The 16,555-nt window shown below is 38.3% G+C and overlaps 1 protein-coding gene across 1 annotated transcript in view; it reads right to left on the bottom strand.

Annotated features, from left to right (window-relative positions):
- The window catches only part of LOC149951341 (ABC transporter G family member 20-like), a 31,619-nt gene that overhangs the window by 2,051 nt on the left and 13,013 nt on the right, over positions 1-16,555 (bottom strand). Inside the window, exons 2-11 of the mRNA XM_090167961.1 lie at positions 14,062-14,193; positions 13,241-13,362; positions 8,755-8,905; positions 3,798-3,952; positions 3,242-3,443; positions 2,402-2,578; positions 1,507-1,860; positions 1,262-1,439; positions 670-788; positions 268-604 (exon numbers count right to left, since the gene is read on the bottom strand). Coding sequence (XP_090024087.1) covers positions 268-604; positions 670-788; positions 1,262-1,439; positions 1,507-1,860; positions 2,402-2,578; positions 3,242-3,443; positions 3,798-3,952; positions 8,755-8,905; positions 13,241-13,362; positions 14,062-14,160 — 1,894 coding nt within the window. The 5' untranslated portion in view covers positions 14,161-14,193. The remainder of the gene's footprint in view (positions 1-267; positions 605-669; positions 789-1,261; positions 1,440-1,506; positions 1,861-2,401; positions 2,579-3,241; positions 3,444-3,797; positions 3,953-8,754; positions 8,906-13,240; positions 13,363-14,061; positions 14,194-16,555) is intronic.

Genomic DNA, 16,555 nt, shown 5'->3' with positions numbered 1-16,555 from the left:
TTTAGCATTTTAAAGCGGCACAGAATCGTTTGAATTTTGAGGGCCGGGCTACAGAATCACGTGCTTTCGGAAATGAGGCGGTACTTCTGTATCACGGGGGGGCGGGAGACGGGATAACCCGAGATTCTACCGGAATTCTTAAAATCATTCTATGGCCCTTAAAATATGGTTCGTTAGAGCAGTGTGAACATTAAAGCTCATTTCGATTTCAACCCGCTCCAAAAAGAGTGGAGAGTACCCAGTTGAAAACCAATTGTGGATATTTACCGAACACCATTCCGCAAAATCCTTGAAGAACAATAAGAGTGATTGCTAAGACGAAGCTGCCTTGCATTTTGGTGTCGAACACCGTGAATTGAGTGCCGAGCATCAGAGCTACTTGGATCAGCACGATGATCATATTCATCAAGAGTTGAGCCGTGAAGACTTGAGTTTTGGTAACGCCGCAGACTTCGAACCGCTCCAGGACGCCGCTGTGTCGCTCCAGCACCAAGTTGATTCCGGTTAAAGCCGACGCCAGAAAGTGGATACAAACTAACAGGATCGAAGACGTTATGTACTCGCTGAATTTCATATCCAAATTTCCAAATATGGGTTTAGCAATCTGCAGAAAGAAGATGTGTAATTTGGAACTTGGTTTAAAAGCAACCAAATCCTCGAGTCGCGTACCCTTAACGGTAAAGTAGCCACAAGAGGCGAAGCGTCTGTATAATTAGAAATGAACTCCATTTCGAAGCTTTCGAACGATTTTATAACCATGTTTTGCATTTCCAATGATATTATTTGATCTGAAAAGTAACAGAAAACGTTTTCATATACAATATTATAACACAAATGCTCGCGCGGGGTTTTTCAAATGCTTCATGTACGACAAAATTAAATCGTGAAAATAATATTTAAATTTATATTGTTCCTTAGGATCAGTGACATCTTAGGTTTTCTATTACTATATCGATCTTAGGCTTAGGGATCTCAAAAACTACGAACATTTTTATTTAACAGCCTGGTCCCAAAAAAAAAAATACAAACAGCTCCTGACTGACGCTATTACTTAACGTTTAGTTTCATGAATTGGTCTCAAAGACTATAAACATTTGCCTAAATGAGAACAGCCCTTAAGAATCAATGATCTATACTGAAAATGTATTTCACAAATTAGTTCGAAAGATAAGAAACAGTAGCGAAAAGATTTGGGGCACGAGATAGTTCCGCGTAGCACTGCTTAAAATGAAAAACCCTTTCTAAGCGTCTTATCACTTACTCGTGGTATCGGCGTGAAGGTAAACGGAAGCGCACTTCAGGGTGGCTTCGTTGGTGAAGATTCCGAGAGTGATGCGATTTCGCAAGCAATACGTAAAATCGTGCGGAATATGAAGCACCATTCTATTGTCCCCGGATTTGACGGATTGGACCGCGTTTTCCATATCGGGAAACCGGTGCTAGACCAAATAGAAAATGCGTTCATTCAAATGACACGACAAACGACGATCAAACAAATTTACTGACCTGAAGTACGGGATAAGAACGAAGGTGCCTGAGGAACTCGAGGCTGAGGTCGTGAGGGTCTTCGTCGTTGACCACCGCCAGCGGCAGGTCGAACACTTTCCCCCCGATGCAAAGTCCGAACAAAAACACCGTCGAACCGGGAAGCACGAATTGTAAGAATAAAAGGAACCAATTTCTTTGCAGTAGTTTAAAGTTCTTCGTTATTAAAGACGGTATAACTTTCTTCGCAACGAATTTCACTTCCGACATTGAAGGCAGCTTACAAGTACCTTTTTTCTTCAGAGATTCGGAATGCGGCGCTGATCCGTTGGCAACTCCATTCGCTTCAATCGCGGGAAGTTTGTCGTGGCGCACCTGTAATGTTGAAATTTTAAAAGAATTACGAGTCTGGTAACCAACTACGTTCTGTATCGCAATCTCGGGGATCCAACTAACTTCAAAAAACTTATTTGAAGTAAAGCTTACTTATCAATGACTCAATTAGCAAAGGTTTGAAGATAATTCCGAACGCCACTAACCGAGGTACTGTGTCGTAACCAATTTCCAGCTGTGGTCTGAGATATTCTAGATTTAATTTTATAACGTGCTAGCTTATTGGAGCCTATGACCGCGTGAAAGTTAAGTACGTCAAACCAATACTACGCTAGAAAATACCTAGTTATAGTTTTCATGAGCGCAACTGTACTACATGTAGGTATCCTTTTTATTTGAAAATTTAGTCTTTAACAAAAGAGTATCATGGATAATATAATACATTTTATTAATAAAAGTATTATATTATCCATGATACCCTTTTGTTAAAGACTCAATTTTTAAATATTTCTAGACTTTGGATTTAAAAGTTTTCAAAATTCTTATTCTTAGTATTTCGTGTAAGTAATTTAATTATCCTGACCAGCAATGTTTGATTTTCAGGATCGTCTTTGTCACACGTTTTGTTGGCTTCGTTTTCAGCTTCTCCTTTGACGCAAATGCGATAAAAACATCGTTCCAGACTCGTTTCGTTGAAATGCGACAGTATATTGGAAGGGCTGGACTCAGCCAATAATTTTCCTTCTCGCATAAGGCCTACCTGGAAAAATATTTAAAGTTCAATTCAATTAAGTTTATTTTTTTAGAAATGATTAGTGACTTATTAAGAAATAGATGTTATTTTGAGACATTGCTAGTAGATTATTCTTTCAATTAACTTAATCCGATATTTAAAATAAGAAAAACATTTATCAGGGTTCACACTAAAATAATAAAAATAATTATTTAATAAAAGGGATATCCATGTAAATTATTAATTCGACTCAATTATCTATAAGAAAAATTTATTTAAATGGATTTAATTCTTCATTATCACTAGCAGTTCATAATTTTAAGCTTTTGTGCATTAACACTACTCGGCTTCGGGCATTTTCTAAAATGACTTTGAATAGATATTTATAAGCGATGGTGCTGAAACTAGGGTACTTTTGGAACCGAATTCCGAATTCAGAATAGATTAGGGTACTTTAGGAACCGAATTCCGAATTCAGAATAGATTAGGGACTTTGAAGAAAATTAAGGATTTATAGGTAGTAGAATCTCTGCATTTGAAGATACTGTTATAACTTAATCACGCCAATTACCCTCCATTTCCAACTCTAAGTTAAACTGACAGGATTTCTGTCAAGTCTATCATTTGGTAGGTGGTGTGATCGTGACACATGGAAGGTTAGAATAATAGAAGTAAAATGGTCTCGCTCACAACATGGGCGTCCTTGGCTTCGTCGATGTAATGCGTAGTGAGTAGTATCGTCGTATTCCTCGTCTTGGTCAACTCAATCATGAAATCCCAGATCGTCCTTCTGAGGATGGGATCGATGCCCACCGTCGGTTCGTCCAGAATCAGGAGAGGGGCGTCGTGAAGAAACGCGCAAATCAAGGACACTCTCCTCTTTTGCCCACCACTAGAAAACCAGGAAAGTATTTCAGAAACTACTAAGCGGACAATAGATTGTTTAAAAATCTCCACAAATGGTTTTAAAGGACCACAATAAGGTATGGATGAAAATCCACTAGCCAGTGTGAAATTATTGGCTGCCAAGTCATTACCATTTTAAATGTTTAATGTAAACACTTCATCAGGGGCACACAGCGCCCACTCGCCATCGAGCCAAGTGGGCGTAATAGCAGATCTGTCAATCAGATTCTGGTAAATTTCCCAGACCTATTTCCCCTCAATGGCAATTCGCAAAGAAACTCTTCACTCGATCTACAGGACTTTGGATAATACGCAATGTTACAAAGTGAAATCTAAATACCTCAAATTCCCGACTAGCCTGTGTCCCGGTGGCAAACCGAACTCTTTGCTCCACCTTCGAATTTTCTCTTTGAGGAGGGTGGACTTCACGCCATTGATTCGACCAAACAGCCACAGCGTTTCTTGTATGGTCAAATCGGGAAAAAGTGACAATTCCTAAATACGGAGAAATAATAAATGATGTCTACGAATAAAATTCATTATTTAATACACATTAATTCATAATCGAACTAGCTTACTGACTTTACAAATGATAACTTAGCGGCTGTTAAATTATTTGAAGGTAATGTAACCTGCTAAGCAATCTTTAGGGAAGACCCCTTAAATTTTTCGAATTTCCCTGCACAGTGACGGCAATTAAACTGCCCGGTATTTCATTGGTTCCCAAAGACCAGAAGACTATCAAGGCACCCGTAAGTTTAATGTTAGGCTAATGACTGGCCAAACTGGCTACATGAATCCACCTGGTGGTGAAAAATTTTATGAAAAATCCCCCAATGCATCCCACCGGTAACTGCTTTGTAGATGGCAAGAGGTAGTATAGGCGGTAGGGGTGAGGGGGATGGGGAGGATTTGCTTCGCCAGGGGCGCGTCAAAATTCTAAGAATTCTTCCCTTGATAGATAGAACGAATTCTCAATTTTCAAAATTATTACGGCCCTTCTCACAGGAAGTGACGTAATCAGACTAATCACATCTCACGAATTCTCTTGAGAAGAGTGAGAATGCCTCCGAACATTCTCACTTGGTCAAAAAAGGGGGGGGGGGAGGAATTATAAATAACAATGGCAGCTAATATTCTAGTCGGTTTACTTGATGCTGAAGAAAATAAGCAGAAAACCGAATGGTATAAGTTAATTCCCGATGAAATATTTTCTTTCAAATTATAAATAAAATGTATGTTTTCTTCCTTCATATATTGTGATGAAATCGGGTATGGTCAAAGGCTTAGTTTACAACGTTACTGGCATTCTCGTATTCCGTCATCTTTCGGAGAATCGTTTTACATTGGACACTTTTGAGCGAGTTCCCAGGGGGAAAAAAATTATAACGAAGAACTCTTTTCTAGAGAAGAATTCCTTCTTAGAATTTTGACGTGCCCCAGAATGCGTAGATCCTTATTTTGGTTCCTCCCGCGACTGTCTAGTGCTGAATAAATGTACTGTTATGCCCAATATAAACTTAGGGGGACTAGCCCACGCAGGTGATGTTTCTTTCCTTTGGGCCCCCATCAACAGAAGGCGCCCAAATATATAGATTTTTCTTCGGGGCATGCAAGTTTTGCGTTTATATGCTTTCCTTAAAAAGGACCCCCCCCCCCCCCCCCCAAAAATCTGCCTAGTAAATCCGCTACTGATTCTCCTTAAGTATAAATTAAATGCATGCTGAGAATCACTGGTTTCTGATTTCACCTTTTCGAATGGTTGTACGACTCGAATGTTTTAATCTAAGACGTTACTGACTAATGAACAATATTGATCTCGAAAATCTAAACGTCAACCACTGTAATTCTTAAAGAGAAAACATTTGTTCTCAAGATGGCCTCCGTGACCCAAGCGGTTGTCCCAATTTTTATATTAATTTTCTAACCACGTGAATTTCACAACGCGTCAGTTTCCATAAGCTGTCACTACGAATATTACTCGAACTAAATTGCAGCTTATACCGACGCCCCGCCCCCCATTTCAAAGTATTGCAGCTCTTACTGACTCCCCGCCCCCCATTTCAAAGTATTGCAGCTCTTACTGACTCCCCGCCCCATTTTAACGTATTGCAGCTCGTACCGACGCCCCGCCCCATTTCAAATTATTGCAGCTCGTACCAACACCCCACCCCATTTCAAAGTATTCAAGCTCGTACCGACGCCCCGCCCCATTTCAAAGTATGGCAGATCGTACCGACGCCCCGCCCCATTTCAAAGTATTGCAGCTCTTACCGACACCCCGCCCCATTTCAAAGTATTGCAGCTCGTACCGACGCCCCACCCCATTTCAAAGTATTGCAGCTCTTACTGACTCCCCGCCCCATTTTAACGTATTGCAGCTCGTACCGACGCCCCGCCCCATTTCAAAGTATTGCAGCTCGTACCAACGCCCCACCCCATTTCAAAGTATTCAAGCTCGTACCGACGCCCCGCCCCATTTCAAAGTATGGCAGATCGTACCGACGCCCCGCCCCATTTCAGAGTATTGCAGCTCGTACCGACTCCCCGCCCCATTTTAAAGTATTGCCGCTCATACCGACGCCCCACCCTATTTCAAAGTATTGCCGCTCATACCGACGCCCCACCCCATTTCAAAGTATTGCAGCTCGTACCGACGCCCCGCCCCATTTCAAAGTATTGCCGCTCATACCGACGCCCCACCCCATTTCAAAGTATTGCAGCTCTTACTGACACCCCGCCCCATTTCAAAGTATTGCAGCTCTTACTGACACCCCGCCCCATTTCAAAGTATTGCAGCTCTTACTGACTCCCCGCCCCATTTTAACGTATGGCAGATCGTACCGACGCCCCGCCCCATTTCAAAGTATTGCAGCTCTTACCGACACCCCGCCCCATTTCAAAGTATTGCAGCTCGTACCGACGCCCCGCCCCATTTCAAAGTATTGCAGCTCGTACCGACGCCCCACCCCATTTCAAAGTATTGCAGCTCTTACTGACTCCCCGCCCCATTTTAACGTATTGCAGCTCGTACCGACGCCCCGCCCCATTTCAAAGTATTGCAGCTCGTACCAACGCCCCACCCCATTTCAAAGTATTCAAGCTCGTACCGACGCCCCGCCCCATTTCAAAGTATGGCAGATCGTACCGACGCCCCGCCCCATTTCAAAGTATTGCAGCTCTTACCGACACCCCGCCCCATTTCAAAGTATTGCAGCTCGTACCGACGCCCCACCCCATTTCAAAGTATTGCAGCTCGTACTGACTCCGCGCCCCATTTCAAAGTATTGCAGCTCGTACAACGCCCCGCCCCATTTCAAAGTATTGCAGCTCGTACCGACGCCCCGCCCCATTTCAAAGTATGGCAGATCGTACCAACGCCCCGCCCCATTTCAAAGTATTGCAGCTCTTACCGACACCCCGCCCCATTTCAAAGTATTGCAGCTCGTACCGACGCCCCGCCACATTTCAAAGTATTGCAGCTCGTACTGACTCCGCGCCCCATTTCAAAGTATTGCAGCTCTTACAACGCCCAACCCCATTTCAGAATATTGCAGCTCGTACTGACTCCGCGCCCCATTTCAAAGTATTGCAGCTCGTACAACGCCCCGCCCCATTTCAGAGTATTGCAGCTCGTACCGACTCCCCGCCCCATTTCAAAGTATTGCCGCTCATACCGACGCCCCACCCTATTTCAAAGTATTGCCGCTCATACCGACGCCCCACCCCATTTCAAAGTATTGCAGCTCGTACCGACGCCCCGCCCCATTTCAAAGTATTGCCGCTCATACCGACGCCCCACCCCATTTCAAAGTATTGCAGCTCTTACTGACACCCCGCCCCATTTCAAAGTATTGCAGCTCGTACTGACTCCGCGCCCCATTTCAAAGTATTGCAGCTCGTACAACGCCCCGCCCCATTTCAGAGTATTGCAGCTCGTACCGACTCCCCGCCCCATTTCAAAGTATTGCAGCTCGTACAACGCCCCGCCCCATTTCAGAGTATTGCAGCTCGTACCGACTCCCCGCCCCATTTCAAAGTATTGCCGCTCATACCGACGCCCCACCCTATTTCAAAGTATTGCCGCTCATACCGACGCCCCACCCCATTTCAAAGTATTGCAGCTCGTACCGACGCCCCGCCCCATTTCAAAGTATTGCCGCTCATACCGACGCCCCACCCTATTTCAAAGTATTGCCGCTCATACCGACGCCCCACCCCATTTCAAAGTATTGCAGCTCGTACCGACGCCCCGCCCCATTTCAAAGTATTGCCGCTCATACCGACGCCCCACCCCATTTCAAAGTATTGCAGCTCTTACTGACACCCCGCCCCATTTCAAAGTATTGCAGCTCGTACTGACTCCGCGCCCCATTTCAAAGTATTGCAGCTCGTACAACGCCCCGCCCCATTTCAGAGTATTGCAGCTCGTACCGACTCTCCGCCCCATTTCAAAGTATTGCCGCTCAAACCGACGCCCCACCCTATTTCAAAGTATTGCCGCTCATACCGACGCCCCACCCCATTTCAAAGTATTGCAGCTCGTACCGACGCCCCGCCCCATTTCAAAGTATTGCCGCTCAAACCGACGCCCCACCCCTTTTTTTATTATTATTATTATTTAAATAAATATAAATAGCTTATTCTATGAAAAATTAATATATACTATATTAATTACTTATAATTCGTATTATTTTGTACTTTGTTGTTTTTATACATAAAGTAATTTTAATAATTAACAGTAAAAAAGTATGCATTTTTGATTTAACATTCTCATAACTGTATTTTATAGAAAATTTTTATGAGTTGAAGGGGGTAAGTTGAGAAGTATACCAGTTTTTCCCCCATTTTCCAACGATGAGTTAAAAGTGCGCCCGAGATAGCTTCAAAGTGTGGCCTACTAGCCCCTGCAAATAGGCTGCAACAAGTGCAAAACCAAACAAAAGGGATTTTAAATACTGTTTAAGTTTACTTTCTACGCTGGTTACCTCGATTTGTTGATAAAGTCCTTTTTTACCTATCCGAGAACCCAAACCTTAATGTTCGCATTTCCTTGCTGCTGGGATTTGCGCTTGTTGCAGCCTACTTCCAGGGGCTAGTAGGCCACACTTTGAAGCTCTCACGCGCTCTTTTAACTCATCGTAGGAAAATGGGGAAAAAACAGGCATACTTCTCAACTCACCCCCTACAACTCCCTAAATTTTATTCACAACTTTTTGAAACACCCTGTATTTAAGATTAGATAGAAATTTGGTAAGTAAATCAGTTCGGTATTAAATAGTGAAAATAAAACTCACTTGAGGCATATATCCAACTCCTTTACCAGGTACCTTGAAATTGGTGGAATTGGTCGGAAGGACGACGTGACCCGTCGTTGGCAAGAGTGTTCCTGTGACGCATTTCAATATGGTCGTCTTTCCGCACCCACTGGGACCCAGCAAAGCGTATCTGTTAAACACACAGAAATAATGCATACGGAATCCATTACGAAAATTTTAATATTCCAGTGAAGACTTTCGGTTTTTCACAAGGATGTATTGATCCAAATCATAAGGTGAATTGGGAAAAACATTTATAATTGTTATAAATATATACTATGTTTTGTGGAGCACGAAACCAAATGGTTGTGTACGAAAATTGAAAGATTTAAATATTTGGAGCTAAGCTTCTCTCGTAAAAACCGGCGGGTCTTTAAAACATAGTCAACAAAAGCGTGTTGGGTAGGGCAGCGTTGCCAGATTGCGGAATGTCCAATAGGCGCTTAAATGAAACATCTTCCCAGATATTGCCAAGAAGTAATATTTCCGACAGCCAGGACTCATAAGTTACTATTTATATAGTGCTTGTTGAAATATTAGAAAACTGGAAACGTTTCTCGAACATAACATCGGTTTTTTGCTAAGCCTTAAAGGGATAATGAAATCGGAAAATACAGTACCTTCAAACTATTCAGCTTTCAAAACAACATATTTTTCCAATTTACAGTCATTAGAAAAAATGTAAACTCAAATTTTAAGAAAATAAAAACTATGCCGAAAAAACAGACGCCGCCAACGCGAAATCGCCGTGTGTACGGACGCCCAATGAGAGGCGACTTTTGAAGTTAAAACGTCGCTTCTCATTAAACGAAAGCTTATCTGGAATTAAACGAAATCTTATCTAGAATTAAACGAAATCTTATCTTGAATTAAACGAAATCTTATCTTGAATTAAACGAAATCTTATCTTGAATTAAACGAAATCTTATCTTGAATTAAACGAAATCTTATCTTGAATTAAACGAAATCTTATCTTGAATTAAACGAAATCTAATCTTGAATTAAACGAAATCTAATCTTGAATTAAACGAAATCTTATCTTGAATTAAACGAAATCTAATCTTGAATTAAACGAAATCTAATCTTGAATTAAACGAAATCTTATCTGGAATTAAACGAAATCTTATCTGGAATTAAACGAAAGCTTATCTGGAATTAAACGAAATATTATCTTGAATTAAACGAAATCTAATCTTTAATTAAATGAAATATTATCTTTAATTAAATGAAATCTAATCTTTAATTAAATGAAATCTAATCTTTAATTAAATGAAATCTTAATTATTATTTTAGTTTTCTCGGAATATTGATATTTATGAATTAATTGATTTTTATACAATTAATGGCTCTTTTTCTGTATAATTAAAGAATATTTTACTTTTATCAGCTAGCTAATCTTGCAATAAATGAAATCTTAATTAAGTTTATTTACAATTTAATATTTTAGTTTGCTCAGTTTTTCCCATTTCATTTTTATTTATTTATTGAAATACATTGTGTGATTTAAATCCATGATTTTATTTTTAAATCACTTTATTTAAATCAGCCAAACATGGTCACGAGATCGAGTAACAAGAAAGTAGATTGTTGGAATGGAACAACGAAAAAGTCCGCTTATAGATGTCTTTGCCATGGAAATAAACGGGAATAGGTCAATAGGGTAGCACCCCTAGGTTCGCCAATTTCGCTATCCTTACACGTTTACTACGAGATAATTGAAGCTAGAGGTTTTAATCTCAAGGCCAACCGCATATTTATTTGGTACCCAATAACAAATTTTAGGATGTATGTCGGGCAGCGTAAATTCGTATTCAATATTTCTCTTCCAACATCCTTTAACGTTTTGCTTTTAAAAATTTCACTTCAAAACTTCTGAAAGCTTAATAAGAAGCTGGTACTAACGACGGGAGAAGTAAGTGCCATCGCATAAATCCAGTTTGTAACTCAAGGTGGGAGAGTTTTTTCCGAAGAAGCTTGACGTTTATTCCCTCACAGCGAGTGACCCTTCTAATCCGTCCAGTCCTAGAGTTCCAAATCTAGTCAACCCTGACATCATGACTCTTGTCAATGTAGACATATTTAAAGCCACGCATATATTATAATATTCACTATTTGACCTAATACGTAGTTTCGACTTGGCTACCTAATTAACGTTTGATAGTACAATGTTAACTCATAAACATAGCGAATATGCGAATGAAATTCAGATATGGACCAGATACGTTCGCGCTTGAAAAGGGGATTTCGAATGACTTATGGTACCTTTGTCACAAAGTGACACAACACCCAAAATTAATAACTGAAAGATTGTCACAATATTATCAACGGACCAGCAGTTAGCCTTCCCTGATTACATAAACTGGAGGCTGTGTTTCGTAATAGAAGATCAAAATCCAGTACTTTATGAGCTTCTGACTAGTAATGAGGTAGGTAAATGTGGAATGTTTATTTTATAAAGGTTTCCTTTAAATTAGACCATATCACTAGTCTCCTCTTAATGATAAGTCACTGAAATTATGTTTACAGACTCGCTTGGGTAAAAAGATCATTCTTGGAATCTTCCTCAATAACATCATAAAAACAAATTGCTTCTAAAATACAGCAATATCATTTTTCAAAGATTAAAAAAAAACTGATAGTAACTAAGTTCAAGCATTTTTCCCTCGGGTTGATAAAAACATTTTTTTATTTTTTCAAATTACTACTGCAATTTAGACAATTAAATAATATATTGTAGGTATGTGACTTTTCGAGAAACATGTAGCATTAACGTTCAAGGGTTTTTTTTAATTTAAACCAAAAATTCGACCGATAAATTTATAAATTAATGTAATTTAATTTTAATTTTGAGAAAAAGGAGTAATTAAATATAATTAATTCTTCTTAGTATGTAAATATTTTCCCCAATCTTTTATCAGTTGGGTTTTAACCGAATATGCTGTAATTAGGTATAAGATAAAAAATTTAGAATTCAGAATTTAAAGGCGTTTATAATAATAAGCTAGGCTAATAGCCAGGTACCACCTCAGGCCAATCTTTGTACAGCCAAAGCTACAGATTTAATTTTAATCTAATCTAATCATGATTTAATCATACGAGGGGTGTCCTAATAATCATTGGAGTGAGCTGCCCCTCGGCTTGCCCAACAACTTATTTTTTATACAATTGTGTTCCCACTTCTGACCAATATCCGGGATTTCTGAGAATACTGGTTACGCCACTGAGCTAAACCTGATAGCAAGTAGGCTCTAGGCTCAGGCTGTGGCCCTTGGGGGCCCTAATGAAGAATATGAAGTGGGCCAACCTCTTAAACATTAGGAACATTTTTATTAACCCTTTTTTATTTCCGCTCATTTTAAAGCCACTATCAGCGCTCATTTTTGAGCGGGAAAATAAGCTCTCCTTTCTTTTCGCTCGTTTTTAAGCGGGGGAAAAAAGCGCTCTCTTTTCCATCTTTTTGAGCGGGGGAAAAAGCGCTCTCTTTTCCATCTTTTTGAGCGGGGAAAAAGCGCTCCTCTCTTTTCGATCTTATTCGAGTGTTGAAATTGGCGCTATTCTCATTTTCGTTTCACACTCTTTAAAAAAAACATTTTGCCGCTCAATTTCGCTCATAATAACAAAAGCGCTCCCAATGAGAGGAGCGATACCCATCACTGACCACCGGAATTGGAAGGACTAGAAGTCGCTTGATGAATTGTAGGGTTGGAAAAAAGACTGATTTTATTGAAAAAGCCAGACCAGTGGTTTTAATCGTTTACAACCGGTTTTGGCTAAAGCCGGCTAAAATATAAACAGCGTAAACCATTACTTATGTCACTCACTTTCTAAGTAGGAAATTGTCTGCTGTTTCTGTTGTAATTTAGAAACTAAACAAAGTAAGGAAATTATTTCGATTTCCTCCTAGTTTTTGTTAATGACGCGCCTACCGAGTCACCGAAGCGAGTTTTTGCACATTTCACCTACCCCTGTCCCCTCAAATAGAGGAGAGTTTGAGCTCCCACCAATTTGTTTAAGTATGAAACAAAAGCTAAAATAAATAAAAGCTATTTTTTTTTAAATATTGTGAAATTTTATTTTTTTGTAAAAGCCAAAAATCTAGATTTTTTTCAAGTGGCTATAGGCGGATTTAGCCAGGTGGTTAAAACTGGTATGGCTGGTTCCATGCCAACATTAAATTGACTTGGGTCTACGGGGGTGCCTTGGGTATTAGCAGAGCTTATTATATTTTTTTTATTATTATAAAATTTTGTAAACAACGCAACCGACCTTCGTCACTTTCTAAAATTAAAATTTTCCCACTTTTCGTAAAATGATGCTGTCATTTTTGAGTGACAACTTAAACACTATCGTCTAAAATGAAAACGAAGAAATATCTGAAGGTTGCGGCAATCGTTAATCATAAATTATTCAAATGTCAGACAAGTTTTTAGAGCGCCATAAAAAGAATGATTATCCTCGTACTCACATTTGACCTTTCAAAACGTTCACGTTCAGATGGTTGAGAACTGGAACGCCCTTCGAGATCTGTCCGTAAGTGTACGACACGTCGACTACTTGAATCGCGTACGGGGAACTGTTCAATGGTACCTGCGGAATCAGAAACGACATTTCTGGATGAGTTAAATCTACCCCCTTTAATGGATAGAGGAAAGGGCGGAAAAGTAGCGTTGCTCAATAGCACCGAGGGAGTGCGAAACCCGCCTTTCTTCTAAGTCTCAAGGGGGTCGCGAAGGTTGAATCCAACCCGAATAGTGATCCTGTTTATGGCCATATTTGCTGTGAAATGCAAAACAATCTGCCATAGTTTTATACAGGAATTCTTATCGCGGCAGATTTTCGTCCAACTTCTTATATTCCCGAAAGTATGATACCAATCTGATTCACCCCACATTTCCGCGGTTACCGTGGTAAATGGTAAAAACCCGTTTCCACTAGCCCCTATTGTGTTTGACTAGTTTTCTAATGGGCGAAATATTCTGGGCAGTAGTAGAGGTGGGCTGGTTTTCTAATGGGCGAAATATTCTGGGCAGTATTAGAGGTGGGCTGGTTTTCTAATGGGCGAAATATTCTGGGCAGTAGTAGAGGTGGGCTAGTTTTCTAATGGTCTAAATATTCTGGGCAGTAGTAGAGGTGGGCTAGTTTTCTAATGGTTGAAATATTCTGGGCAGTAGTAGAGGTGGGCTGGTTTTCTAATGGGCGAAATATTCTGGGCAGTAGTAGAGGTGAGTAGCTGGGTATATTAAGCAAAGGGGGTCTTACGGTCAGTAAAAAATAAACGGAGCTAACCTGTGAAGGACCATTGTTGGTCATCGAGACGATGCGAGGAGTCGCTCGGTCGCTTTTAACCGCCAGAAATCCGCAATCGGATTTCCCTCCGTTATCCATCCTGAGCCGGAAACGTTCAACAAGATAGCCACACTGAAATACAAAAACCAAGCTATCATACACGTTATATTATAACATTACTTTTAGAGAGGCACCTGAAATTCATTAGACAACGTTCCCTTATTTAAATCAATTTGATTTAAATCATTGTTTAACCAAAAATTATTTAATTAATGAATCATTTTTTCAAAAATTATTTAATTAATGAATCATTTTTTCAAAAATTATTTAATTAATGAATCATTTTATTCAAAAATTATTTAATTAATTAATCATTTTATTCAAAAATTATTTAATTAATTAATCATTTTATTCAAAAATTATTTAATTAATGAATCATTTTATTCAAAAATTATTTAATTAATTAATTACTTATTCAAAGCAAAAATTATTTAATTAATTATTCATTAAAATAAAAAATAAAAATTATTTGATAAATTACTCATTAAAATAAAAAATTATTTGATAAATTACTCATTAAAATAAAAATTATTTGATAAATTACTCATTAAAATAAAAAATTATTTGATAAATTACTCATTAAAATAAAAATTATTTGATAAATTACTCATTAAAATAAAAAATTATTTGATAAATTACCCATTAAAATAAAAAATTATTTAATAATTTTTTATTTGAATAAAATTTTATACAAGTTATATTTAGGAAGAACGACTATATAGAAACGGTTCGTTACATTTTTCTTTTCCCTTTAATTAACATTAGTTAATGATATTTTAACTATATTATGATATATTTCCCTTTACTTTAATAAATTATTATTATATAAAGCATGTAATTTCATAATTTGTATTCATTATTTCACCTTTTGGTGCAGTAAAACGAAATTTTCCAAAACTATAGTGAAAAGGTTTTAAAGCTAACAGCTCATAACATCCATAAATGAAACCAGGTTTGGCAAATTCTGTGTTTCTTCAACGAAAATAACGTTATTTTTATTCTTTAAAACATAATTCAATATTCCTAACTGTTTTTAAACAAAGCTCAAGAAAACCGAGAATTATTTAAAAATGTCTTAAATTATTTTTAATATTTCTTAAACAATATACAGGGTGTTTCAAACGGTTATGAAAAAATTTTAAGGAGTTGAAGGGGGTGAGTTGAAGTATGCCGGGTTTTCTTTTCCAATTTTCCTACGATAAGATAAAAGAGAGCTTCAAAATGTGGCCTACTAGCCCCTGTTAGTAGGCTGCAACAAGCGAAAAACCAAGCAGCAGGGAAATGCGAACATTAAGGTTTGGGTTCGTGTGAAAGGTAAAAAAGGACTTTGTAAACACATCGAGCTAGCCCGCGTAAAAAAGTAAACTTAAACAGTATTTAAAGTCCCTACTGTTTGGTTTGGCGCTTGTTGCAGCCTACTTCCCGGGGCTAGGCCCCACTTTGGAGCTCTCTGGCGCACTTTTAACTCATCGTAGGAAAATGGGGAAAAAACAGGCATATTTCTCAATTCACCTCTTACAACTCCTCAAAAATATTTGCATAACAGTTTGAAACACCCTGTATAAGATAAACTTTTAAGAGACAAAACTAGCTTAGATAAAGAAATTTTATCAAACACAATTATTAGACGTTCCTTTTTAGTTTCTGCCGTCTATTGCATTGTCTTTTTTCCAAAGACGGTCAAGTAAACAGTGAATCCTTCAATCTATAAACAATCGTTTCAGGACCTATCATTTTATAAATATATTTTAGCTATTTGGTCTCTAAGATTTGTAAGTTAACAGGAAAAGTTTAAAATTTGGATATTAAATTATTATAATTCATGACAAAACTTTAATTCATCTAAGTTGAATAAGGATATCTAGAAGTTTATAGAAGAGAAAAACCCAACATTATCTGGCCTTGAAAAACTAAATCCACCAATCCAACTAGTCTATTGTATTATGTGGAAACTGTTCTTTTGTTCTGGGATTTTGAAGTAGAGTAAGAAGAGAAACCCTATGATGGCATTATTAGATTTTTACTTTCAGAATTCTAAAATTAACTCTGGCCGATAGATGTGAGAGAGACTGTAACTTTATAAGGGGAGTGTTATGTTTTCCAGTAATATCCAGAAAACGATAAGAACTGATCAGGATTTTTATTCTAATAATAAAAATAATAATTAGCTAAGCTAATACCCAAGTCACAAACCACAGGCTAGCATCTTGTTAGTCATGATTCAAACTCAAATTTTATGTGAAAATATTATAAATTTAATATACAGGGTCTTTTTTTTTTGCTCGGAAAAGTGTTTTTTTTTCAAAAACTATTTATAGTACCGATTTCAAATTTGGAAGGTCAATTCTCTATACCGGGGGACATCAGTTTGAGAAATTTGAGCGTTTTCGGTAATGTTTTTCACCAATTTTGAAAAATTATTTTTCGACCACTA

This window comes from Leiobunum rupestre, chromosome 3 (genome assembly GCF_980474605.1).
Source record: "Leiobunum rupestre chromosome 3, qqLeiRupe1.1.hap1, whole genome shotgun sequence".
NCBI lineage: Eukaryota > Metazoa > Arthropoda > Arachnida > Opiliones > Sclerosomatidae > Leiobunum > Leiobunum rupestre.
Note: the sequence above shows the minus strand (reverse complement) of the source record. Positions and strands in the feature narration are given on the sequence as shown.